This window comes from Rhineura floridana, chromosome 5, assembly GCF_030035675.1.
Source record: "Rhineura floridana isolate rRhiFlo1 chromosome 5, rRhiFlo1.hap2, whole genome shotgun sequence".
In the NCBI taxonomy this organism is placed as follows: Eukaryota; Metazoa; Chordata; class Lepidosauria; order Squamata; family Rhineuridae; genus Rhineura; species Rhineura floridana.
In genome coordinates this window covers 55,496,050-55,521,222 of record NC_084484.1, presented here as the reverse complement: position 1 = coordinate 55,521,222, position 25,173 = coordinate 55,496,050, and the positions used below count along the sequence as shown (strand labels likewise).

Sequence of the window (25,173 nt, the reverse complement as noted above, 5' to 3'; positions counted from 1 at the left end):
ACAGTAAGTAAAGTAACAACTTCCTTTTCTTCCACCCATGTAGAACATCATTACCAGTCTCAACAATGAACGACCTTGCAAGGATAATGGGTCATAGCAACCTGTAATCTCCCCTCTTATATTTGAAAGCAGTTTCACACTGTTACCAGATTTTTTAAAATAAAAGAATAGAGATGAATGTGTGTCTGTGCACCATAATTTCTATGATTTGGCCAACCTCCTATGACTAGCTTCCATTTAAAAAGGGAGGTCAGCACTGCTAGTCTGTTCTGCTTCTGAATGGGTATCTTTTATTTAAACAGCATAAGCTCCTCTCTCTTATCCCACTCTCTTTCACGTCAGTGCTAAGTATCCTGAATTGCCTGGGTTTCTGGTCCATAGAAAATGGAAATGGACTGCCTTCAAGTCCATCCCAACTTATGGCGCCCCTATGAATAGGGTTTTCATGGTAACCTGTATCAGAGGGGGTTTACCATTGCCTCCCTCTGAGGCTGAGAGGCAGTGACTGGCCCAAGGTCACCCAGTGAGCTTCATGGCTGTGTGGGGATTCGAACCCTGGTCTCCCAGGTCGTAGTCCAACACCTTAACCACTACACCACACTGGCTCTCCTGGTCCATAGAGAAGAGTATAATAGAAATTCTGGCCTTTCCTGGAATCCAATTCAAATACTGAATAAGTTTCTTACTAGCCAATAAATGTAGCTAACCAGCTTTGCCCTTTTAGCATCAAGAATGGAAGCTTCCTATTAGTATAAACTTTCCTGATTGGCTTTTCACAAACTCGGGCTTGGTTCACACTAGTGCATACTGTTTTCCAGTGCCCACTTTGCTCCTCCCCTCTTCCTGCTGTTGTAGTGCCAGGAGGAAACAAGCTATCAGCTGACTTAGCATTATGTGCGAACTGGACTTGTGGTTTGTTTCTGTCCCAACTACAGTTGGAAGTCAAAGTTTGTTCTTGGCTTACTACTTGTGGTTTGTTTGCACAGCACTGTACAAACACTGGTTTGTACAGAATGCTAAATTTGCCTTTGGTTAGTTTCCTCTCAGTACATCAGTAGTGGGGGAAGAGCAAAGAGGGCACTGTAAAACATGCTGCTCATTCATGTTTATTATCAACCAGAGCTTGGAAAAGGTCCTTTTTTTTGAACTACAACTCCCATCAGCCCCAGCCAGCATGGCCACTGGATTGGGCTGATGGAAGTTGTAGTTCAAAAAAGTAACTTTTCCAAGCTCTGTTATCAACCTCGGTTTAACATGTGCAAACCAGACCTCAGTCTGTTTCTCTCTTTACAACTTAGTTGGACAGCCTTTGACACAGTAATAGAAGTTTTTTATTATTAGAGGGTGAGGTCTGAGGCTCTAGTGCCTGGGAGATTAAAGGCATGGTCATAATTTAAACAATAAGCCCACTGTGGAAGTATACTCGCCACATTTTGTTCAGATATATGCTCTAGGAATGTACAGCTCAAGAGAAACCAAAGACTCTTCCTGTAACATCATAAGGATGCTTTCCACTTTCTGTCTGGAGCAGTTCTTCAACTTTTTAAAACGGATGATGTGGTTTTAAAGGGTAGGGAGAGAAATGAGTTTATTGAAGGTTCTTGCTGTGATGTAAAAATTTAAACAAAAGCCTTCCTGACACTTAGAGGGATTGCAAGACAATAAAGTGACATCAGTGAGATTTACTGATAAGTATGTCACAGTGGGCATTCCCACTGAGAGTAATTAATGTAGTACTTATTACATCTGCACACCACCTTTTTCCAATGCATTGTAACCCCTGTACACATCCTCACATTTAGGTTTTGGATTCAATTTAGAACTTCCTGTTAGGAAGTAGGTGTAATGGGGTAAATTTCCTTGTTCTTTTGGGTTCTGGCTAAAATGGGTTGATTTTCAGACTTTCTGAGAGCACTAGCCACGTAATGTAATGGGGCTTTCCCCTCCCATCAACCTTATGAGAATATACCTCCTGGGGAGTGAGGACCCTCAGGAAATACCTGAGATGTGTTACAGGGGGGTGAAGTGGGAGAGGAGAATCTGAGAAAATCAGGGAGGAACACCTTACACAAGCAGGCCTCTGGTTGCATGAGGAGCTTCTGGATTTTGATCTGTTGCCCCAATAAGCTGTTGAGGATGTTCCCCCCAAACCTCCAGTGAGACATTCTGGAAGCTGCAGGGGGAAGGAGGGGATGGGAAAAAAGTTTGTGCAAGTAGACTTTGCTCACACAGCTTTGGTTCCAGACCATTGTTGTAACCATTGGCATGTACTCGATATACTGCTAAAGCTGAGAGCCATGTATACCAAGTCATATGTTGGTATCTTATGTTTAACAAAATGGTTGCACTTGCCACAGAGGTAAAGCTAGCACTTACCTACAATTAAAGAGTACACTGTATGAAGAATTACATTATTTCTCTTTTGTTTTTTGCTGCAGAGAAACCACTGGTCACAGTATTTACTTACTGTAATTAAAATTGGTTAATGTATATTCTATGGTCCTTTGTACCTCAGATGGGAGTGAGAGCACCATATTCTTGTAGCTGAGCTTCTAACTGATATTTAAATACAAATTACATTTCCAAGAGAAGGTTATAACTGGAACTCACCCTTGTATGCTTCCCATGTGTTCTAGGAAATGTATGGTAAACTGCTTCATGTTCAGGAACACCAGGAACAAATGCATACTGCAGGATTAGCTCCTGAGAACAAAACCAAATTGTAAGTTGTCTCTTTGAAATAATAATGAAAGTTTGTTGGAAAAGAGGGAGACAGATTCATGTCCATACAAGATTTTCAAGATTCATTGTGCTATGTGTGTCTCCTGAAGGATCACTAGAAATTTCATAATTTGTTGTTGATTTCAAAACATTGGGTTGAATCCAGATTACGTTTTTGTCTATTTAACAGAATTTATAGACCACTTAATCAAAGAAGAAAAATCTCTAATCAGTTTACAAAAAGTAGTTTAAAATATTTATCAAAAACACTGGTAACATAAAAGCAAGTAAACATAATAAAATTAAATGTCTGGTAAACTTGCCAAAACAAAACAGTTTTTAGCAGGTATCTAAAACAGTACAGCAAAGACGCTTGCCTGATGCCTTATGCTGTACTTCAGTTCACATTGAAATCAATTTGAAAATTACAGCACAGTCCTAACCATGTCTGCTAAGAAGTAAATCCAATTGAATTCAAGGAGACTTAATCCCAGGTAAATTGATCATAGGAAAGCTGCCTTATACTGAGTCAGACTATTGGTCCATTTTACTCATTATCATCTACACTGAATAGTGGTGGCTCTCCAGGGTTTCAGACAAGAGTCTCTTCCAGCCCTACCTGGAGATTCCAGGGATTGAACCTAGGACTTTCTGCATGCAAAGTGGATGCTTTACTACTGAACTAGAGTTATTCCCCAAAGTGAGATTAGGATTGCAGCCTAAATTAGTCGTAATTTAAATCCTGATTTCAGTGAGAAAAGACTGACTACCATATTCTGGATCCAACCTATAGTATAGTTATTTTTATATTAAGAACATAAGAACTCTTCAGGATCAAACTAAAGGTCCATCTAGTCCTATATTCTGCCCCCACATTGTCCAACCAGATGCCTATGAGAATTCCAAAAGCAAGACATGAGCGCAATAACACTCTCTCATTCATTTTCCCCCAGTAGTGGGTATTCAGCAGCGCATGGCCTCTGATACAGGAGGGTAATATATAGCCATCATGACTAATAGCCACTGATGGTCTTATTCTCCATGAATTTGTCTAATCCCTTTAGAAAAGTAGCTATTTTAATGGCTGTCTGCACATTTTCAGCCATGTAATTTAATAGGATGCAAAACACAAACTGGTGGTCAGATGACACATTAACAGGCAGACATACAATCTTTTAAAAAAAATTAAAACCAGCTAAAAGAATATTCTTCACATTGATCTTGCCAAAAAAATTAAGAGAACAAGATTTAATAAATGAGCAGCAGGGGTGGAAGAGAGTTACTGGACAGTAGAAAGTATTGGTCAGGTAAGCCTATTGACATTTGAAGGTTGACTTTAGTATTTAAAGGAGAAGGGGAGAGTGTTGGAACATAAAGACACTGGGTATAGTTATTATTTATTACATTTATATCCTGCCTTTCCTCCTACTAGGAGCCCAGGGCAATGTTCTGATGGTTTTTTTTGGGGGGGGGGACTGGAGGCAGGAAATGTTAATGATGTTGAAGGGCAAGGCAGAAAGAATCGACTTTGGGAAGAGTTTTTTAAAAATTGGTTCATTTGTAGAGGAAATGGTAAAGAGCTGGAAGTATGAAACAGGAGGAGAGGAATTTAAAAACATAGGAGGAGATGGAGTCAATGCATAACGGTATGGTACTGGAGGAGAAACAGATCAGAATTGGGAGGTAGGGAAAGGAGATGGGGAGTTGGTAGGCACTCAGGCTATACTTTTTTTAAAAGATAAGCTTTTCAGTATAGTATATGAGGAAAACTGATGAAGGACTTTAAAAGTGTAAATGCGCTGCCTTCAAGTCGATTCCGACTTATGGTTGACCCTATGAATAGGGTTTTCATGAGGCTGAGAGGCAGTGACTGGCCCAAGGTTACCCAGTAAGCTTCGTGGCTATGTGGGGATTTGAACCCCAGTCTCCCAAGTCGTAGTCCAACACCTTAACCACTACACCACATTGGCTCTCTGAAGGACTTTAGGGATGAGTCAAATTTAAAGCAGAGATAGCACAGATGGTAAGCAATAGAGTAAGTGGGGAAAGAGTGTAATATTTGCCTTGCTTAGGAAAGAACAGAACTTAGAGCAGGAATAGAAGAGCAAACACAGCGCTGAAAGTGTGATTAGCCTTTAACCTCCTGAGTGGAGGTGAATGTCATTTTCACTAGTATCCCTGTGGTGAATGTAACATCCCCATGGGAAATTCTCCACAGATCTTCAGCTCTGTTTTCACATTTAGAAGCTCTGTTTTCACATTTAGAAGATTCCCTCTTTGCTTTGGACTGCTCTTCGTCCAAATGAATGTGTGTGTAGAGCTGAGAAGTGTCAAATAAACTGAACCGGGGCACCTTCAGGAGAACTGATTGGTAGTTGAAGAGAACTAGCTGGAACCAAAGGGTGAGCCATTACTCATGTGGTGGTGTAAGGAAGACTATGTGAGGTGTGGATTAGGAAGGGTAAAATAAATTGAAATCGGAGGGGGAAGTTGAAGCTGAGCACTGGAGAAACAGTGACTATTGAACCCTGAGAATAAGGTTAAAAGTAGGTATTTCTTTAAACTATTTATAAATCACACTTACATATAAAATATCACAAGGAGGTATGCAGACTAAAACCGCAGTATTACAATAAATACATCAGGCACATCAGTGAGAGCTGGTTGACAAAGAATCTCAGATTTGAAAGGCCTGTCTGAACAATTTTTAGAAGATGCCTAAAAACAACCAGGGATGACTCCTGCCAAACCTCTGTTAGCAAGGAGTTCCACAGGGCATGGCCAGCCATACTAAGGGCTCAGCTTCTGGTAAAGCTGTTTTTTAATAATGTTATTTGTTATTTAATTTTTGTCAATTGTATTGTTTTATTGATGTATTTCTATATTTGTGTTTTTCTTGTAAGCCGCCTTGAGGGCCTTTCGGCCATAAGGCGCGGTATAAATAAACTATAATAATAATGATAATAATAATAAAGGCCAGCTGAGTAACAGGGGCATGTGGGACTACCAACAGTCCCCCATCAGAAGATCTCCGCAATTGAGGCGGAGTATAAGGAAGCAGGCAATCCTTAAGGTACTTTTGGAAGCCCTAAATAACTTGAGCTCAAAGAATACGTTAAGACTAAATTTGGGGTATAAGCCATCAAGTAAAAGATAGGGTTTCAATATGTATGAATCGAAGAGAGGGAGATTAGCATGAAGATAGTGAATGCTTCTGAAACAAAGCTGTGGAGAGGTGGAATAAGAGATAAAAGATAAAGCCACTGAGGAAAAGTAAGCATGAGAAGAAGCAGAAGGAAAGTAAACAGCCTAAAAGACAGAGAAACAAGCTGATAAATGAACAGTGCCATCCCTAGGGGATGCACATCTTTCCATTGTCCAGCATTTGTTGATATGAAAGGAAATGAACTGCTTTCAAGTCGATCCCGCCTTATGGCAACCCTATGAATAGGATTTTCATGGTAAGTGGCATTCAGAGGTGGTTTTACCATTGCCTTCCTCTGAGGCCCAGAGGCAGTGACTGGCCCAAGGTCACCCAGTGAGCTTCATGGCTGTGTGGGCATTCGAACCCTCGTCTCCCAGGTCATAGTCCAACACTCAAACCACTACACCACACTGGCTCTCATTTGTTGATATACAAGACCTGTAAAATGGAAAAAAATCAGAGAATGCCTAGTTTCTCTTTTGCCTGCAGCGTACATGGCAAGACATTAAGATATTTCTCTTTGTTTTCAAAATATGGCTAATCCAATCTTATGTTGCCCCTACTGTGTCTTACCACAGCTATGCTTGATACACCTCATGCCTGCAGTTACTGAGTGTGCTACAGTTGGCCAGCAACTGGTCTGTCTGTCTTGTATCACAGCTGGTTTAAATAAGGTGTTGAAATCCCAAAAGAATTTATAGTTCCCTTTGTACTTCAGTGCTTCAGACACTGAAATTACTCTTAGATTGAAGGGAAGAATTAAGGGGAAGATGAAAAAATGTGAATATTTCTTTCTATGTGGTCTTTTGTGTTATGTTTTGAAACCGTGTGTGTCAAAATTCATTGCAGTACAGTTGCTTTACATGTGCTGACAAGTAGCCTTTAAACTAAACTAATACTAGATCTTTTAACTAGCAACAATTTCAGAAATATTATGTTAAGTCAGAATCAACTTGAAGGCACTCCAGTATAGTAAAATGATTATGGTGGCACTACTACTCTTTCCTTTTTAGAATAGAAAGTTTGTAAATGTATCCTGCACATTTTCAAAGCAAAAAGAAAAGTATATTTCCAAATGAAGTGTGACTTTGTGTGGTCCTTTGCAATCTAACTCTAATTGTATGATTAGTTAAAAAGAGAATATATGTGATATTTTAAACAGAAACCTGATTGGCAGCAGATGGCTGATTAAAGAGGAACTGGAAGAAATGCTAGTGGAAAAACTGTCAGATCAAGATGTGAGTAATTAATCTCCTTTATTTAATGAACCCTGTATCCTAACGGAATAGCTACTGGTTGTTTTTTAAGGATTCTGAAAATATTCCTTTCTTTGGAGATGGGGATTATTCATGTTTTTGGTCTCTTTCTTGCACACACACACAAACAGAAGAAACTTTATTGATTCCTATATGAATTATGCAAGTCATGTTTGCGCAAATCATTCACCCAAATTGTGAGATAGTTTATACATTCCACAGAATCCAGTGGTAAAGCTGTTCCTGGATTGTACAAATTCTCAGGCTGTGGAGGCTGGAGTTGCATGTTTGAACGTTCCCCCCCACCCTCTCTCCATTTGGGAAAAAAGTAGAATCATTGGGGAGTTGGAAGGGGCGTATAAGGCCATCAAATCCAACCTCCTGCTCAATGCAGGAATCCAACAAAGTGGATTAAACTACTTAAACCCCACAGGTGGCTGTCCAGCTGCCTCTTGAATGCCTCCAGTGTTGGAGAGCTCACCACCTCCCCAGGTAATTGGTTCCATTGTCATACTGCCTTAACAGTTTGGAAGTTTTTCCTGATGTTCAGCCAAAATCTGGCTTCCTGTAACTTCAGCCCATTATTCTGTGTCCTGCACTCTGGGACGATGGAGAAGAGATCCTGGCCCTCCTCTGTGTGACATCCTTTCAAGTATTTGAAGGGTGCTATCATATCTCCCCTCAGTCTTCTCAAGGCTAAACAGCCCCTTCTCCAAGTGCGGTGTCCAAAATTGGACACAGTACTCAAGATGAAGCCTAACCAGTGCCAAATAGGGGGGAACTACTACACATGATTTGGAAATTATACTTCTGTTAATGCAGCCTAAAACAGCATTTGTTGTTTTGCAGTCACATCGCACTGTTGGCTCATATTCAGCTTGTCATCAACAGTTCCAAGATCCTTCTCACATGTAGTATTTGCTGAGCCAAGTATCCCCCAGCTTATAACTGTGCATTTGGTTTCTTTTTCCTAGGTGTAGAACTTTGCACTTATCCATGTTAAATTTCATTCTGGCACTTTGAGGGTAAAGTTGCTGGCCTACATAGCAATCTTGGTGTCCCATCCACATCTAGTGTAGTCCCCAGTGAGGTGTCCAGTGCAACGTCTGCTGCAACTTCTTGGGATCAGTTTCAGTTGATGTGGCTTGATGATGTGGACAAGGTGCTTGCAACGATGTGGCCAGCAACGTGTCCTCTCGACCTTTGCCCTTCTTGGTTTATTAAAGCTTGCCGAGGGGGTTTGGCCAAGTGGATCCAGGATGTGGTCGACGTATCATTGTGGGAGGGAGTGGTTCCAGCCACTCCAAAAGAGGCAGGGATCTGCCCGCTCCTAAAAAATACCACCTTGGACCCATTGGTTTGTGCGTCTGGTCGCAAATATCCCCTTTTTAGGGAAGGTGATCGAGAGGGTTGTGGCTCAACAATTGCAAGTACTCTTGGATGAAACAGTTTATCTTGACCCATTCCAATCTGGGTTCAGGTCTGGTTATGGGATGGAATTGGCCTTGGTTGCACTGATGGATGACCTTTATCGGAAGTAGGACAGGGGGAGTGCGCCCTATTATTCTTACTTGATCTCTCAGCGGCTTTTGATACTATTGACCATGGTATCCTTCTGAACTGACTTGATGAGATTGGTATTGGAGGCACTGTTTTACAGTGGTTCTGATCCTATCTCCAGGGTTGTTTTCAGAGAACAGCATTGTGCCGTTGTCTGTTGGCCCCCTGGCAGTTGTGCTATGGTGTGCTGCAGGGTATCATCTTGTCCCTGATGCTGTTTTAACATCTATATGAAGCTTTTGTGAGCAGTCATCAGGAGATTTGGGGTGAGGTGTCAGCAGTACGCTGATGATACCCTGCTCTATTTCTCTGTAACATCTGAATTGGGAGAAGCCGTGCAAGCCCTGGACCAGTGCCTGAACTCAGTGGTGGGGGCTGGATGAGGGCCAATAAACGGAGTCTGTATCTTAGCAAGATGGAGGCATTTTACTTTCTAATCACATGTTCAAGATGTAGGCAGAAAAGCACACAGTAGCAAAGGATAATTTATTTCAAGAGGTTGCCCTTTAAGTCAAGTATCTCTTGAATTTTAAAAAAGCTTGATTGTTTGGTTTTAAAAGAAAATTATAAACATTTAAAATAACTCCCGATTGAACAGCTAGTGGCATAGATACACATTTTCTGTATGTATTATGAAATATAATCACCTAAGAAGTGGATTTTAGGAAAATAAAATTATTTCCATTTAAATGTACATATCCACTTATTTGAAATGAGTTGGGAAGCTTTACCTCTTGCCACTTTTCATCAAATAATTGGTTTCTGTTTTGAGGCCTGCTAAATATTTCTTTGAAAATTAAGATGAACTTCATCCTGATGTGGTAATCCTGTCTTACAAAGAGGTTGGCTGTATTTTTGAATTGTGGATTCATTTGTTGCTGGGGGGGGGGGAGGATTTGGTATCTTTATTCACATACAAAATGATACATCTGCATGTTTTGAAAACAGCATGCAAATGTGTCATCCTGTCAAAAGTTATCAGTAAGGGCAGAACCGAAAAGATCAACCATGTAAAAATAGAAGTTGTTGGCAAATGCAATTACACTTGCACCCTCATGCCTTAATGAATTTTTATTGTCTACAGTATTCACGATGTATTCAACTGCTAGAAAAATTAATAGCATTGCCGTGCTACAGCATTGAAGAAGATTATGTGTTAAAATTTCGTAAGCAATTACATGTACAATCCAAACAGCAGGTAGTTGAACCCCTGAAGTATAATGAGCAAGGACTGGCCTTCAGCACTGCAGAAGGTAACATTTTGTTTTTTTCTTGGTGTGGATAAGGATGTACTTGGAGACTTAAGTAATTAAACATGTTCCAATATTTTCCTCATTGACAAACATGGGAATTCCCTAGGGCCATAGCCCTAGCAGTAAATCAAAATTTGGAGTTAACACTGCCAATTGCCCCAGATTCAGTCCCAGGCATCTCCTGGTAGGGCTGGGAATGTCCCATGTCTGTACCCTGGAGAGACTTTGCCAGTCAGTATAGACAATGCTGAGCTGCCAATGGTCTGACTAGATATAAGGCAGCTGGTCATAGCTCAGTGGTAAAGCATCTGCTTTGAATGCAAAAGGGCCCAGGTTTAATCCCCAGCATTTCCATATAGTGCTGGGAATACCCCCTGCCTGAAACCCTGGACAGCAGCTGCCAGTCAGTGTGTAAATGCTAGATGGACCAATGGTCTTGAGTCAGAATAACACAGCTTCCTATGACACTGAAACAAGAAATGCTGCTCCAGTATTCATGGTGAAATGTGCAATATATTCTATGTCGTCATACTTGTTTCAGGAAATTAAAAATAGATTGGCATGGCATTAAGGACTCAGCTGCTTTTTCTTGGTAGGCAGATAGGTCTTCCAAATTATTATACAAAAATGACATAGAGTAGTAAGTAAGTCCCATTGAAGTCAGTGGGTTTTACTTCTGAGTAAACACACATGTTTAAGACCAGGCTGTATTCACATCTGGTTTTATCATGGGTAAAAATTATACATTTGCAATCTATATCTATTATGTAGTGTTCCTCATTCATATTTTTTAATCTGACAACTAGGCAGCTCAGTAACTTTTCTTAACAAGGAAAGGTGTTCAAATTTCACCTATTGTTAGCCCAGTTTTCACAACACCACAGTGACTCAGATTGATGTGAGATTCTATTCCTTCTGGGCTTATGTGTATTTAATTCTTCAGTTTGATATAACTGTTAAGCTGAGAAAGGTACAGACTGTAGCTATGATTAAATCTTCTAAATGTTAGGTGATATTTTCATACCAATGTGACTTAAACATATAAAGGTATTTGTTGAAAAGCATAATTTTTGTTTAAAGATTATCAGTATTCTGTTTTTAAAGATTATTAAATCTTCTACAGAATAATAAAGAGATTGTTTTTGTATTAGAGTAGCAGATAATGCAAGCACAAGATTACATCATTTTATGTTCTTAAATCACTAAATTTATTCTTTGCTTTATCAAAATAACTTGTAATTGAGTTCAGTGAGACTTGCTCCTAGGTAAATGATTATAGGATTGCAGCCTTAAAAACATAGATATTAGTCCCATTTATGATATGTTCACATATTGTAGTATAAACCACACTAATTGTTTTACTGTGAACAGAGAGATCACTCCTGCATTGCTCTTTAACTAGCAAGAGCAACATACCACAATCCTTAGATTAGCATTACATCTGAACTGGAGATTGTAACAAACTTTGTTTCACTCCAAATTAACCATGATTTGAAGCCAAGAAAAAAAGCTTAGCTTCAAATCATGGAAAACAAACCACAATTCCCAGATTGGAAGTAACACTAAGGTGGGAATCATGGTTTAGTGCTCCTGCTTATCCTAGGGGAGGAGCAAAGTGGGAGCTTTCTGCGCACTCACAGTAAATCATTAGCTATGATTTACCATGATATATGAACACAGCCATTGTTTGTGCTCATGTGCATTTTCTTCATTGATAAATGTTGTTCGCAATTCACAACAAAATCTGTTCTAGGATTCAAGTTCACCACTTCTTCATATTAATTTTTAAAAATAATTAGATATTGCCCTTCCATTACATCTGCACTGTTCAAAGCAGAATATAACAGGTTTTTAATAAATAAATAAATAAATAAAAGTCCAACAGAAATTAATCAACAACACTAATAGACAGCAGGGAGAATCTCACTGCCCTAGAATCTTACAGTTGCACATTGAGCTAACCTTAAAAACCATTTTACTTGAAGTACTTTGCATTTCAGCTATTTTACTTCATTTTGATGTTAACAAGACAAAGGATCATAAAGTACATCTGTTTAAACAGGTTTTCAGGCCACTATTAGTGAAGAATTCCCCATATATCTTGTATAGCTCTGAATTTAAGCTAAGGAATCCTATTCATCGTATCAAAATCCAGTTCCTATTTAAGATGCTGGCTGCCATTTTGAATTCTCAGAGTATGCTCCCCTCTGCTGGGGGAAAAAGGGAACAGTCATAGTAATGGCAGCTATATGAACATTTTGTTATCCACCATGTCCCATTTTTCTCAGATGGGATGAGACATTTTTGTTCTTAATATTTATCCCTTTTTTTCAATATTCAAACCTATTTAGCAGGGATGGGGAGAGATTACATCTAAAGCCTCTATTGTAGAAAGATGCTAGTGTCTCTGTAGTCAGACAGTAATACTAACCTCAGGGTTAACCATACTACTTGGGCTTACCAGCAGCTAGTAATTTATGAAGCTCAGCTAAGCTGGAAATACCAGAACCCATGAAGTGGTCAATACCTATAGCAGCCTTACCCATAGGGAAATCTTAAAAATCTGGTAAGTCTTCCCTTGTCTGGAACAAATTTAAGACCCTAAGGAAGCAAGTGAAACCCAAGATCTGCCGGGATGAGTGGGATTTGGAATAGGCTTCCTATATTTTGGATTGCTCTAGAAGTCACTACTGGACTCCATGATGGATAAAATAGCTTTTGTAACTTTACAAACCTCGAATGGAAAATTTGCTTCTTAGGAAAGCAGAGCAGTGGCACCCTAGGATCCAGCTTTTATTGTTTGGTAGTGGTTACTGCAGTTGGTCAGGAAACAATGCTCCATGATGAGTTTAAAATAAATATTTATTATGTGAGCATCTCCGTTATTTCACTTTTGCTAGGATTTCCCCATAGTCAGTTTGCCGCATATGATATTTGAAATGCTATAAACACAAATGTGTGTTACTTTTTCAAGGCCGAAGAAAGACAGCAACAGCAACTGTTACAGTTTATGACGATGGAAGTGGGAAAATTACTGTAAACGGAGATGATTATGTACTTTACTTCCCGGTGTTGCAGGACAGGTGAGTGATCAAAGTCAGAGTTTACTATTATTAGACACTTTTTTAAAAACTGCAAGGAGGCTTGTTGCCAAAACAAAGACTGTAGCCATCTTCTTAGTCGTGTCAGTTTTTGTTTGTTTAATGGTTCAGGTTGCATTAAATGTGCACATCATCTTTCCATCAATTGTCACAAAAATGTGGAGAGTCTCACATCTTGCCATTATGCAACCAAAGCCAAAAACTGAGTAAGGCACAAACCAAAACGTTTGTAAACAATTAGACTATGGCTGAACTATTTATAGATGTTTATTACATTAAGCAGTATAAAATATTATAAATAAATAATGCTGCTCACCTAAACCATTTCCTTCTATCACTTTTTTCTTTTTTTTTTGCGTTGAACCTGGATATGAAGTCCACATGATCTCAAACTTTTCAAAAGGCCTAACATAGATCCTGGGCCATCTTGAAACTGATCTTCAATCCTCTCACCAGGTGGATTGTTCCACTGTGAAACTGACCCATGGAATGTGAGAGAGTGATGCAAATCCATTCATAGAGGCAGTATTTCAGAGATGAAGGTATAATGCATCTCATCTAGTTTATCTTGAGCATGCAGCTTTACAGTGGGAATAAAGAGATCTGGTAGGTGCTGCTTATGTAAGAGCCCTACTGGATTGGACCAAAGGCATCTAATTTGTAGCTGTGGCTAGATAAATGAATCTAGCCTAACAAGAAGGCAGCAGTTTCCTTGTTGGTTTGTACCTGGTATCTGATATTCAGAGGTATACTGTTTACCACTAATCACAACAGGCCTGCATAGGTTGTTCCCCACCAAGACAAATACAGCCTTCCATGAATCTTAACAAAACTCCTTTGTTGCTTGTAAGATTGCAAAAAACAGTGGTAGTCAAGCACCATGTTGCTCACAGTACAAGGTAGTCTGCGACTGGCTTGCTGGGGAACAATATGTGCAGACCTGGCTTGCTGCGTCTGCTTAGTTTCAGTGGTCATCTTTCTCTTATCTTGGTCATCTTTCTCTCTTTGCAAATGTGCCTGTTTTAGATATTTGCTTTATTAGTTTTTTTGATGTTAACATGTTAATTTCCCTTGCAGTCATACTATTGTTGGCATTAAAAGCAAACTACATACCAGCAGCATATATTTATGTTCTGGTTGGTACAATTAAATAAGGGGAAGTTTGGAATGGTAAAGTAGTGTATGAATGAGTGCTTTTATCTCACTGATTTTTTTCTCAACTGACTTTAATCCTTCTCCACTCCTTATAAAGCATGCCAACTTTTAAGCCAATAATGCTTGGCACCACACTGTAGAACATTTGATTTTTGTTCATACTTTAACATGTTTTGTATAAGTGAAAGGGTGAAGGACCACCTGGGCAAAGCACTTGGCAACATGGAGTATTGCCTGACGTAGTTTTAGTTTACTCTTGGTGTTTACTTCATAAGGAATAGAAATGTGAATGGATTTTTCTTCTTTGAGGGTGCAGAGGCTTTACAAAAGAATACACCTGGATGCCAGTAAGGTTAATTGACAATAGCTTTTTGAGGTTGATCCACAGACAGAGCACCAAAGCAAAGTTTTCAGAGTTAACTAGATCATTTACATCTGACTGTAATTGTCTACCTCGTTGCTGGTGTTACAATTGGAATACATGAGGGAGTCAATAATATCTTATATATTTATATGTTTTTCAGAGAACAGCTGATGTTCCCATTCCAGTTCCTTGATCGACTGGGAAAACACGACATGGTCTGCTCTGTTTCTGGTGGAGGAAGAGCAGGACAGGCTGGAGCAGTCCGCTTAGCTTCTGCAAGAGCGTTGTGTAGCTTTATTACTGAAAAAGAGGTGGAGTGTATGAGGCAAGGTAAAATATAAAGAAGAAAGTTGGTCTGTCTTTTATTGTCTCAGTGTATTTTGCATTGAAAAGGTATGGGCAGAATCCAGTGTTGCTCAAGTGGGCATCCACTCACGCAACAGGACTTCACCTTCCTCTCCTCCCCCACCTGTGCAACCCCCTCATGCCCCCCCAATCTGCTCCAGATGGTCCCTCAACCCTCCAGAGCACATTGTGGGGGGCTGTAGTGGGAGAGGAGGAGGATCATCCCATTGCACAAACAGAAGCCAATTCCATGAGGCCAGGACAGCATTGGATTCAAGCCTATGTTGTGAAATAAGGAATGGCCTTATTTCATATTTTTAAAAATGTAAAAGGAACTTACTTAAAATACATCTGGGAAATGAGAAGAATATTCTCCCAGCCCAATATTTGGAAATGGTCAGCTTTGATTTGTGGCAGGTAAATCAAAAGGACAAATCCTTTTTTTCCTAGAAATTGTTTTCTTCCCAATGTCTTGTTTATAATTGTCTATATTACAAAAGTATTGATTGAATCTATATCTGCCAACTAGCCATTCATTAAGTTCCAGAACATTACTTCTAGAGACAAGAAAGATACTAACAATGCCTACTTATAAGACGGCTGCTGCATCGAGAAACTAGGCCTCTCTTACTCTCCATCAGGGATCGGGAACGCAAGAGCTACATTCCTTCATGGGCAACCTTCTGAGGACTTCATGCTAGTAGCAGATATGGCCTGAGGCAAAAATTGGCATGTAGAGTCTACATGCTAATTAAAATAGAGCCCAGATTTTGGACTTTCCAGATGGTGTATACCAAACACCAATGATCCTCATCATTAGCTCATCTCTCCACTGTGGGCTTCAGCTTGCACACAGTTTCCTCTTTTCTGCACCAAGTTCAACAGGTGGTTCTGAATCTAGTATTGAATCACTGTGACTGAACTGCATAAAACTTTTCTCTTGCCCCTGCAGCTGGTCTCCTAACACCTGATCCACGTATAAGAGAGCGAAAGAAGCCTGGTCAAGAGGGAGCCCGCAGAAAGTTTACCTGGAAGAAGCGATAAATTTAAAAGTGAAACAATGTACATTGCAGCTTTTTATGATTGATATATTTTATATATATGTGGTGTATATATTACATTAGTTAGAGGTATTAAACTAGCTGACAGCATTGCTTTTCTACCAAATGATTATAAGCTGTGATACTCCCCAGGACAGAGAAGGGCAATGATGAATTACCATTGTTATATTTGTATTGATCTCATTGAAAATGGATAATAATTGTTCCCATTTGTGAAAGCCCTTGAAATTCATGTCATTAAATACATAAAAACACCCTTCAAAAGTATACCTTTTCAGATTTTAATCCACACAGAAAATATTTTAAAACTTTTAATCAATTTTAAAAATTGAATTTTATTGCTGGCCATCAATACAACCTTTTTACCACAAGATGGTGCTGTTTACAATTTATCTTATAAAATTACATAGGGTTCCAAAATGAAAAAAAAATAAGGAAATGTGGAAATTATATAGAATTGCATCAAACTTTTAAATATACATATGCTTTCAAAAACATTTAAATTGTGAGTTCGGTTATTGCTGGAACTGTTTTACAGACGATATTTTTTCGGCATTGCTGCCTAACTGGTTTAAGTAAGGTCACTTTAATTTGGAGGTTTTTTAATATCTTGAACATTATTAGGGTTGCAGTGATTAGTTGATTGGTTAGAGTAATCAATTTGCAAACCTTTTGATAAACTAACAAGGTGGCCCTATTAATCAGGCAGCATATGTTTAATACAAGTTATTACAAAAACCACAGGTAGCAGACAGCATCTTAAGAGACATCTCTAATATAATTTGTGCTTCAACACCTGTATGCATTATCTAAAACTGGAGAATGCTTTCTCCCAAATTATTTTATTCGCATGCAGATTTATGCAATTATCATACAGCTAATGTACTATGATTATCTTAATTACTAGCCCTAACAATTATTATTTTTGTGGGGGGGGAGCATTCTGTAAGAGACTTGCGTTAATGTCAAAGACCCACTGAGGCTACAACAGTAATACTATGAGCTATATAAGAACAGATACTGTGAATTCAGGCAGTATGCAGATAACATTTCTCTGTACTGGTGCATCACATGATCATTATCTCTTACCACTGTAAATAGCAAAACAGTGTTATGAATTTAGTTACCCGTTGTCCCATGGACAGTGGCTTTTTATGAAGCCTAACTTGCTGACAGGCTGGGCAGCCCCAGCATCACTTTTGTGTAGGACTCTATACAACCAAGGTCCATATAGGTGATACTGCAATAGTTGCAAGGAAAGTCACTTTACAGTGAATTATAGGTTTCTCTTGTTGTTGCATCTCCTGTAATGATGCAAAGAGACAGCAGCTGCCTACCCTTCCAGTGTAGAGAATGTAGTTGAAGGTGTAGGAGAAAAGCAGGTTCCTGTTTAACCCATTGGAAACCACTGCATTCCTCTGTGAGAAGCCAACAGTACCCATATAATTACAAGCTGTTTGGACCAACAGGGACTGCTATCATCTGAAGCAACCAGCATGTCTGGACTGAACTGAGACAACACACCTGATCCCTGGTATCTTAATTTGTGCCAGAAGACTTCGCGGAGAAGCCAGCTGGAACACAGCTTCTTCTGATCTTTTGCGGGGAGTGGGGTGGGGCTGACAATAAGGTATTCAGTGTGGAATTGCCATTCTTTATTTATTCTTTATGTTACATGGTATCCACACATATGCCATTGACCAGTCATGGTCATCCAGTATTTTTCCAGTGGTTCTTCTATTTTTTTATGAGACAACAGAAAGTTTTAACTTTCATCAGAACCGTAGTGCAAACTCTGCATCTGTAGGACACCTTTAGCTTCACTCTTGCATCTTTTTTTAAAAAAGTGATACTGTAAAGGGAAACAACCTATCAGCTCAGCACACATTCTTATAAGATTTTATTTCTTTCTTTTAAAATATTTCTCAACCACTTAATATTTTAAACATTTTTCGTTGGTGTATAACAATACAAATCAACATAAAACCAGAATCTTACAGATCAGGAAACACCTTCACAAAAAGAGATGTCTGAAGCAAAAAAAGATGATGCTTCACGTATGACAGAGGAAAGGGCATTTCAACATGTAGTGGCATCACTGGAAAATGCCAACTTTGGGGTCATCATCCTATTATATTCTGTAGGATGTGGTGCCACAAGTAAAATCTTCCTGAATGATCTAAGCAGGAGTGTAGTCATCCAGGGTCTTGAGCGGGTGTCTTATACCCCTTACTTACTTGTTTGGGAGCCAGGTCCCTGCAGGATCTCTATGTCTCCAGCATCCTATGAGCCAATCACCATGAAAGGGGAGTGTGTTAGCTGCTGAGAAGAGTCTTCTATCATGCTTCCTTGTCATATCCTGCTGATTGGAGCCAATCAAAGTGAAAGGAGGTGAGTCGGCCACTGAGAAGTCTTCTCAGTACCTCACACACTCCCCTTTCATGCTAATTGACTCCTAGGGACATCTGTAGATGTGAGAGAGTGATGTTGTTGTTGATTGTTAACAACAATCTCATTCTCAATCCAACAAAAAAATTATTCTACAATCTTAGAAGGTTGCATATTCTTGGATAGGGGGCATGGCTGTGACTATCATGAAAGGACCCTCTACTTCTGAATTTGCCACTATGCTACTGGATCTAAGTGATCTTATAGATTATGCTGGGACAGCCTGACCTTCAGGTAACCTGGTCCAAAGCTCTTCAGGGCTCTAAAGAGAACCTGAACATGGTCCAGGAGCCAGCGCAGTTCTCTCAGCACAGATTTAATACATGCACATCCAGATGTTTCACTCAACAAGCTGGCTACAGTGTTCTGGACAAGTCTCAAGTGAAGCCCCACATAGAGGGTGTTATGGTATCTCAGATCATGAGATTACCAGTGCATCATTGTGATGAGCACCACTTTTATGACCTTTTTGTTTTTTATATTATTGATAAACTATGGTTTAGTTGGGAAAGGCTGAATGGAGGGAACATTGTTCCTCATCTTGTAATCATGAATAAGAAAAAGCAAGCATCACACCTGCACCATCTCAGAACTGTGCTTTTCAGAAAAAAGTACCATGACATGCCAAAGGTGTGCTGACAGGATTGGAGCAAAATGGAGCCAATGAGCCACAGGAAGACAGTATGTTTTGGTGAACCTCAAGCCAAGAACTCTACTGCAAAATTTGGAAAGGTGCAAAATTGATCCACACATTATTCCAGGGAGTGGGGATCAAATCTGTTTGTGTCAGAGTTCACAGAAATCAAATTCTTCAAGTGCCTTGGTGCTAAGGCCCATGAATTTCATAATGCAGCACTATGATGATGTTGGCACTAATTAAAAGTTTCTCAATGTTTGGAGGTGGTTTAATTCCCAGGTCTTCCGGGTGGCCCCTCCCTTCATTATAACCTATCTCGTTTATTCCTGGGGGACCGAAGAATTTGAATGTCTAAAAAGGAAGAACCCAGCTGACTGTGGAAATAACGAGTAATTTGACTGATAACGAAGAAAACAGTTGCCAGCGTTATTCTTGTTCTTGGCTTGTGGACATGTATATACAAGTATTTAAAGTAACGCTCAATAATTTGCTTTTAATGTTATTTGTTATCTAATTTTGAGAATTGTTATTTAATTTTGAGAATTGTATTATTTTATTGATGTATTATGTTATATTGATGTATTGTTATGTTTGGGTTTTTTGTAAGCCGCCTTGAGGGCCGTTTGGCCATAAGGTGGGGTATAAATTTAATAAATAAATAAATAAATACTCTGGATATAGGGGTTGTTTTTAAATGCAAGAGAGACCTAGTACTATAGCACCATAATCTATAGTGTTATTTATGAAAGTTAAAAACAAACCCTTTTTGATCACTGACCTTAACCATGTTGCTAAATTGGCAGTGACCAGAAGGCTTCTTAGAATTATTTTTTAAAATTAGCATTATTATACTGTATAATATGTTATACTGTATATTATACTGTACTGTTTACAACAAAGGCTCTTACCATATATGGAGCGAGAAATACCAGACGTCCAAGCTGAATTTAGAAAGGGAAGAGGCACCAGAGATCACAGCACAAACATATGTTGGATAATGGAACGGACCAAGGAATTTCAGAAGGAAATCACCCTGTGCTTTATAGATTACAGGAAAGACTTTGATTGTGTAGATCATGAAAAGCTATGGAATGCATTAAAAGAAATGGGAGTGCCATAGCATCTGATTGTCCTGATGCGCAACCTATACTCTGCACAAGAGGCTACTGTAAGGACAGAATATGGAGAAACTGATTGGTTCCCAATCAGAAAGGGTGTGAGATGGGTGTATTTTTTCACCCTACTTCCTAAATCTATACGCAGAACATATCACATGGAAAGCGGGACTGGACCAAGATGAAGGAGGTGTGAAAATTGGAGGGAGAAATACCAATAATTTAAGATATGCAGATGATACCATAGTACTAGCAGAAACCAGTAATGATTTGAAACGAATGCTGATGAAAGTTAAAGAGGAAAGCACAAAAGCAGAACTACAGCTGAAAGTCAAAAAGACTAAAGTAATGACAACAGAAGATTTATATAACTTTAAAGTTGACAACGAGGACATTGAACTTGTCAAGGATTATCAATACCTCGGCACAGTCATTAACCAAAATGGAGACAATAGTCAAGAAATCAAGCTAGGACTGGGGAGGGCAGCTATGAGAGAACTAGAAAAGATCCTCAAATGCAAAAATGTGTCACTGAACACTAAAGTCAGGATCATTCAGACCATGGTATTCCCGATCTCTATGTATGGATGTGAAAGTTAGACAGTGAAAAAAGCGGACAGGAGAAAAATCAACTCAATTGAGATGTGTTGGAGAAGAGCTTTGCACATGCCATAGACTGCAAAAAAGACAAATCATTGGGTGTTAGAACAAATTAAACCAGAACTATCACTAGAAGCTAAAATGATGAAACTGAGGTTATCATCCTTTGGACACATAATGAGAAGACATGATTCACTGGAAAATACAATAATGCTGGGGAAAACAGAAGGGAGTAGGAAAAGAGGAAGGCCAAACGAGAAATTATTGATTCCATAAAGGAAGCCACAGACCTGAACTTACAAGATCTGAGCAGGGTGGTTCACGACAGATGCTCTTGGAGGTTGCTGATTCATAGGGTCGCCATAAGTCGTAATTGACTTGAAGGCACATAACAACAAAAATACTGTACTGTTATAACACCATTACAAATCAACCCTATAGCTGTATGGAACTATACCACTCTTTCAAAAATAAATAGGGGTCATAAAATAGCACCCACCATAAGGGGTATATTGAATGTGTGCTGTGCTTTTGGTGCGGACAGAACACACTGGGATATACACACAGAAAAAATACAATGCTCCTGATAGCGTGAATAGTTCTTGTAGTTTACAACAGTAGATCAATGACTGCATTGATCACCTGTGTGAAAGTAGCCTTACAACCTATAAAATGCATTATTATTAATAATCAGTTTTTTACCAGCCCTGCACCATAAGGTCCCACGGCAGGTTACAAAAGTTTAAAATACAGTATTAGAAATGGTTTAAAACCAATTAAGAGTGTTCAAAACACTTTACATTTTCTAATCCTTGGAACAACTCTGCAAGGTAGGTCAGTAATCATGGTAGTACTAATTTGTGTTGATTAAACAATCTTTTTTTAAAAAATGATCTGGATCTACCTATTGTGGGGGGAACCCAAAATGTTTGCAGATGAATTGACCTTTAATGTGTGATGACTCTCAGATCGCCTCTGCCCCTTTAAAAGGAATGTTCACTCTTAGGTTTTATGTTCTTGATAAATCTAGTTTCTTCATTCTGAAGAAAGCTTAATAAAGTTCTCAGTTCTTACTTTTATGCAGATTTCTTAATCGTGAACAAATGCACTCCAAATTGTTTTATAAATGAAATAAATCTCTTGAATCATGCCACTGCCTTCCTGATTTTGATTCTTGTGTTTATATTTTTTTCACCCAAGCTGTTCTTGAAACTTGCCTTTTTTCCAGTGGATAAATTAGCAATCTATTATGTTTTATGAAGATGGTAATGTCAAGAACAAAGTGGCACAATTACATTTTGCATACAGATGTAAGTTACCTTTCTGGTGTGCTTTGGAAGTGGCTCTAAATGTTCTGCAGATGTAATTTTTGTTTTCTTTAGCTCCGCTTTTTCACTTTATTGCTTTTTATTTATCAGGTTTGGTGGTAAGGTGAGGGAGGGGGAATGGGAAAATGTTCCATGTAAGCCACTTAGTTTGGGTTGAGTCAGGCCCTCTCAGAGGTCCAGAGAGGCCCAGGCCACTTCCAGCTTTTGAAGCTAACTTAAAAAGCAGTTCTAGCACAGATGCAGACTGGGATAAGGTCTCTACTTAAAAGGCTTGTTGAAAGAAGAAGGTGTTCAGTAGGTGCCAAAAAGATAACACAGATGGTGCCTGTCTTAATATTTAAGGGGAGGGAATTCCGAAGGGTAGGTGCCACTACACTAAATGTCCACTTCCTAAGTTGTGCAGAACGGACCTCCTGATAAGAGTGCAGTGCAGAGTGCAGTGACTGACTGGGTATAAAAGGGGTAAGACAATCTTTCAGGTATCCTGGTTCCAAGCTGGCTAGGGCTTTGTACACCAAAATTAGAACCTTGAACTTGGCCCAGTAGCTAATGGGCAGCCAGTGCAATTCTTTCAGCAGTGGGGTGACATGTTGGCGATACCCTGCCCCAGTGAGCAGTCGCACCATATTTTTCACCAGCTGCAGCTTCTGGACCAACCTCAAGGGCAGCCCCACATAGAGTGCTTTACAGTAATCTAGTCTGGAGGTTATCAGTGTGTGGACAACAGTGGTCAGGCTATCTTGGTCCCGAAACAGCCACAGCTGTCTTACCAGCCAAAGCTGGTAAAAGGCACTCCTAGCCACTGAGGTCACCTGGGCGTCTAGACAAAGATGGATCCAAGAGCACCCCCAAACTATGAACCTGCACTTTTAGAGGGAGTATTACCCCATCCATATATTTGATTAATATTTATGAACATTTTAACTCTTTAATTTGACAAAATTATATCGGTTAATAAAAAAAAGTCTTTTACCAAATTACATCCTTTTTTGCTTAAATTTTGTATGTCACATTTTAGTCTGATGCACATAAAAACAAGTTGCAAAACTTATCAAATACTACAAAGATAAGTGTCTAAATGTGAGGGTCCCTTTGAGCTTGAGGCTCAGGCTGAATGGCCTCCTGACCCCTCCTCTGATTGGCCCTGTGCTGAGTTGGTTTACTCTTGATCAAATGGTACTTTTAACAACATCACAGATCTTGCTTGCTATAAGCAGTGAATTAATTAAGTAACTGTAAATTGACAAAGACAAGATGTCAGTATACAATATCTTCTTGAACTGTGTGCTCTGCCTTTGGGTATTTGGTGATGAAGCCCACATTTAATAAGACAGGTGCCCTTTGTCATGCGGTGAATCCAGCCAATATGATTCTTTCCCTGGACTTCTTACAACCACTGATTATTAGATTATGCTAAGTATGCCTTGTTGCAACTATAAGATTTTATGTAAACTCATGGAGTATTTCTTCTTAGCCTTTCATTTATCAAGAATTAACCTTTTGGGCAGCTAGCTTATACTGAATATCTATGTGGAACCCAATTTTTTGTAGCAAGGTTCCTTCAATATATATCTGCCACACCATCATGGATCTGGCAAGGCTCGATTTTGGGGGAGAGGAACTTACATGGTATGTTCTACTATGTCTTGCTGAATACTTGCTGTACCCGTTTAAAGGTGTGCATGGGCAAATAATATCCTTAAAATAGTGGCTTGAATTCTCCAACGGTATTCTGTTGATTAAAGTGGAACTACTATGAAATAATGTTATCATTGTAATCCCACCCTTGTGCTTGCATGTCCACATGAGATAAGTAACATTTTGCAAGGAGACAGGACTCTAAATTATCTGACACCTGCAGCCTTTAATCTTGAAATCATGCAACATAAATTTTGAAAAACTAAGTCTGAACAGAAAATAGAGGAGGAGCCCTGTTCTCTCACCTAGTCCAGCATCCTGTTTCAATAGCGGCCAGCCTGGTACTTCAGGAGAGAAATCCATATGCAGGATATGAAAGCAACAACCCTCTGTGTGCCCAGTATTTGGGATTAAGATACATTCCATTACCTTTGAAAATGGAGGCTCCACGGAGCTACCATGGCTGTTTCTGTAAGATGTTAACTTTTCCATTATTTCCTTGGCCTGTAAGCACCTTGTTCTTGACTGACCTGATCTCTTTGAGCCACTTTTAACCCAGATCAAGAGTGGGCAGACTTTAGAGTGGCAGGATCTAAAAAAGAAGATAAGTCAATCTAGCCATGGAGTGTCTTCTGTTTCTGTGAGATGTTGACCCTCAAGCCTGCCTGGAACTCGTGCCTACTGCTCTGGGATCCTCTAATAACAACAACAACAACAACAACAACAATGCAATTGTATTTTTGAGTCGCCTATCTGGCCGAGTTAACGGCCACTCTAGGCGACGTACAACATACAATACCATACAATAAAATCAATGAAGACCACAATTAATCTAAAACCCCACCCTTCAGATTAATAACCACATTAAAACTAACCCACTCCAGAGATCCCGTATGCCTGCCTGAACAGCCAGGTCTTCAAGGCCCAGCGGAAACCTATCAGGGAGGGGGCATGGCGAAGATCGAAAGGAAGGGAATTCTAGAGGGTGGGGGCCACAATCGAAAATGCCCTCTCTCTGGTCCGCACCAGTCTCGCTGTTTTAACTGGTGGGATGGAGAGAAGGTCTTGTGTGGCTGATCTCGTCAGGCGGCATAATTGGTGATGCTGGAGGCGCTCCTTCAGATAAACGGGGCCGAAACCCAATTGCTTGCTCAGCAAGGGGCGGGGGTTGTAGATGCTCAAGGATACATTTTCTATTAATATTTCTGTCTGAGCTGCTTGAAACGGACTTGACTTAGCCACGAAATGAAGCACAAGCTGGAGTTTTTAGCAGAAGACCTCAAGTTGTAGTTTAGACATTTTAATAATTACTGGCTGCCTACACGCATGTTAGCTCGTAACTCCCCCCCCCCAAAAAATCCTGGGAACTGTTGTTTAAGGGTGCTG

General features: G+C 39.5%; 1 protein-coding gene across 2 annotated transcripts in view; it reads left to right on the top strand.

Annotated features, from left to right (window-relative positions):
* MRPS9 (mitochondrial ribosomal protein S9) overlaps nucleotides 1-21,956 on the top strand; it is a 56,045-nt gene extending 34,089 nt beyond the window's left edge. The window contains exons 6-12 of one of the 2 annotated variants that reach the window (XM_061626792.1): nucleotides 2,637-2,722; nucleotides 7,089-7,164; nucleotides 9,827-9,995; nucleotides 12,970-13,078; nucleotides 14,776-14,945; nucleotides 15,913-16,022; nucleotides 17,491-21,956. In XM_061626792.1, the coding sequence (XP_061482776.1) occupies nucleotides 2,637-2,722; nucleotides 7,089-7,164; nucleotides 9,827-9,995; nucleotides 12,970-13,078; nucleotides 14,776-14,945; nucleotides 15,913-16,004 (702 nt within the window). In that variant the 3' untranslated portion in view covers nucleotides 16,005-16,022; nucleotides 17,491-21,956. Of the gene's footprint in view, nucleotides 1-2,636; nucleotides 2,723-7,088; nucleotides 7,165-9,826; nucleotides 9,996-12,969; nucleotides 13,079-14,775; nucleotides 14,946-15,912; nucleotides 16,276-17,490 lie in introns of those variants that run through there. The other variant, XM_061626791.1, reaches the window with a different exon arrangement.
* Nucleotides 21,957-25,173: the final 3,217 nt, after the last annotated feature.